The sequence below is a fragment of the Malus sylvestris genome, chromosome 14 (assembly GCF_916048215.2).
Source record: "Malus sylvestris chromosome 14, drMalSylv7.2, whole genome shotgun sequence".
Taxonomy (NCBI): domain Eukaryota; kingdom Viridiplantae; phylum Streptophyta; class Magnoliopsida; order Rosales; family Rosaceae; genus Malus; species Malus sylvestris.
In genome coordinates this window covers 5,795,366-5,798,194 of record NC_062273.1, presented here as the reverse complement: position 1 = coordinate 5,798,194, position 2,829 = coordinate 5,795,366, and the positions used below count along the sequence as shown (strand labels likewise).

Here is a 2,829-nt window from a genome sequence, read left to right as displayed (position 1 = left end):
ATTTGTAAATAAAATTTGAGAACATTTATCAACATTTAAGTAATCAACTTCCACATTATTTTGTTTACAAATTTTATCTACAAAGTTAATCTCCCTAATATTACCCAAAATAGCAAAAGATCGATGGGCAAACATTAGTCATAAATGTAGCATACGTGGGAAAAGGATCATTAAAATATAAGTAACTATGTTTGATATCCCTCTCAAAACACATAAAACCCAACAAAACCATTTTAAAGGGCATTTCTAGCAAAATCGTGTCTAATTTCCTCATCAATAATAAAAATATATCATATCACCCTTTCCGTCTATGGTTTCTAAAACTTATAAGGAGAAACCACAGAGACAAAGATTGGGAAAACCAAACCTAAAAATAAATAAAATAATTAAGAGCAAAAGACGATAAAACCCAACTCCAAGCCAAAATATATACAAATGGAATGGAGAGAGCAGGATATCAGATTCTATGTTGACATGTCATGCAGCTGCTCCTTGATGCTGCTGCTGCATGTGGACCTGAGCAGCAAATGGATTTAACCTTGGCTGCTTGTTCTGAGCAGACTTTATGTGGTTGTTGTTGGTGGTGGTGGTGGTGGTGGGGGTGGTGGTGGTGGTGGAGGTGTTGGCTGAGGCAGTTGTGACCACGCGCTCACATGAGGGGCACATGGTGAGTGTGGTGGCAGGCAGCTGCATGTAGAAAGGCTGAGAGGTCTTCAAAGCTCTTAATTCTTGCAGTTCTTTTTGTAACCTCCTATTCTCTTCTGTCAGTGTTTCACAGCATCTCTTTAAGTACTCGCAATCTACTTCGGTCTGCTTCAGCTTGGTCCTGTATAATTGTTTCATCATTTTTCCAAACAAAAATTAGTAATTTAAAGAAGGCCAACTAATTTAAAACATAGGAATAAAATGTCAATAGTTCGTTACTTTTTTTTTTTTCAAAGTAAAACCAAAATTTTCAGTCTGTAAAAAAAAGGGAGAAGGATTTGCAGACCGAGAGATGTGCCAAATAGTGATTTATGAGATAATATATAAATTTCGGTTTACGCTAATTTTAAGGTGTGATCACAAGTGATTGTTTGAAATGAGAAAAAATTACATAAAAGAGAGACAGAAATAAAACAGTAGTACACCTTGCTCTTCGATTCTGAAACCACACTTCCACTTGGCGAGGACGAAGATTCAACTGTTTAGCAAGAGCAAGTTTTTGCTTCTGCAAATATTAAAAAATGGACCAACAAACAATTAGTCAAAAGCAAAACAGGAGAATTGTTTACTCTCTGAAGTTCAAAACAAAAAACTTTTAAGTATTCTTTTTTTTTTTTTTTGTTCCCTTGACTTACAGGATTGAGAGTGCTGTGCTCTTTGAAGCTCTCCTCAAGAAAAGCCGATTGATCTTTAGAGAGCCTGAGTTTCTTCCGAGTCGACCCGTTCTCCTCGTCATCGCTCGCTCTGTCTGCATCGACCTCCATATCTCTTTTACTCGATCTTCCTCCACTTCTCATTCCAAAATCCATCTGAAACGATGAAACCGTGCTGTTCGGAGATGATAGCGGCGCCGCCGTATCTTCTGCCTCTTCAGCCGAGGCCACCACTCCAGGCATCCGGTTCACATCGAACCCTATTCCCGTTCCATCTGATGAACCGGCCGGTTCAGACACAGCCACTGTAACAAAATCAACCCAATATGACAAAATAATCACAACCCATTTAATCCCAATTTGTAAAATTTTGGGTCGTGCTCGGATTCTAAGAAAATTAACCGGATTAAAAGAAAAATCAAAATTTTGCGAAGTGGTTTTTAATTGGAAAATACAAATTTTCTTTTCACTTTCTTAAGTTTGGGTGCTTAATTAGGAAACCAACCCAATAAACAAAGAAGGAAATTCTACCAAGTCGGTTTTATTAGAAAGTACTTAGTTTAGAGATTTTCCTTTTCAGTTTGTTGAGTTTCCCGGCAACCAAACACAAAATAACATTGGAAAATCATTTGTGAAAATCATATTTCTTTTCATGCACGGTTTATTTATGGCCTAGATCGAGTAAATCAAACAAGAATCAATGGACAAAAATAAACAGATGCGTGGACGAAAAAGAATGTAATCATTCCCAAAACATATAACAAAATAACAAAAGCTAAGATCTCATGGTGAAGTTGGTCTTACGATTATCAGTAAGCCATGGGAAGCTAAGCTGAGAAGAAGCACGGCTACGAGGAACTGGAGCAGAAGGTAAGAGATTAAGCTGAAGAGGTGGATCTGATGAAACCCTACTTCTTCTTCCTTCCTCTTGATCATAAACTTCATGGGTGCTCTCTCTGCTACTCTCATCCGATCTTGCAGCACTCCCCAAGCCCATGCAAAACCCTAGATCCTTGTTGCTACCAATCTTTGGAGCTTTGTCAAGGAACAGAAAAGGCTTTGAAGCATCCCCCAAGCTCAGAGCTAACTCCATTTTTGGCTGTTGAATAACTTTTGGTGGGAATGGAAGCGATGAGAGGAGTTTAAAAAGAAAGCCAAAGCGAACAAAGTCTAAAATACTAGTAGTCTTCCTATCCAGAATCTTCTGTTTTTATTGTGTAAACACAAACACAGTAGAGATCTCTCTCTCTCTAAAACTCTCTTTTTTCCCTTTTTATTTGTTTTTTGGCTTGAGAAAAAGAGTAATTGACCGACAAATCCAGGTTGACAAACGCACGTGAATGTATTTAATTATACAACGGTTCATGCACGAGACTAGAGAAAAGAGAGGGGTCGGACGGCTCGGGCCAAAATAAAGGGAGGCAGATTGTCTGCTCTTCTGTTACCGTGATCTTTCATCTTCTTTTATTTG

The 2,829-nt window shown here is 38.1% G+C and overlaps 1 protein-coding gene across 1 annotated transcript; it reads right to left on the bottom strand.

The window, feature by feature from the left end:
* Positions 1–243: 243 nt before the first annotated feature.
* Positions 244–2,607, bottom strand: LOC126600202 (homeobox-leucine zipper protein HOX11-like). Its single transcript, XM_050266765.1, has 4 exons — positions 2,163–2,607; positions 1,341–1,663; positions 1,131–1,210; positions 244–826 (listed from the first exon to the last, which is right to left on the bottom strand). Exons 1-4 carry the CDS (start codon positions 2,449–2,451, stop codon positions 478–480), a joined length of 1,041 nt encoding a protein of 346 aa, XP_050122722.1. The 5' UTR covers positions 2,452–2,607; the 3' UTR covers positions 244–477.
* Positions 2,608–2,829: the final 222 nt, after the last annotated feature.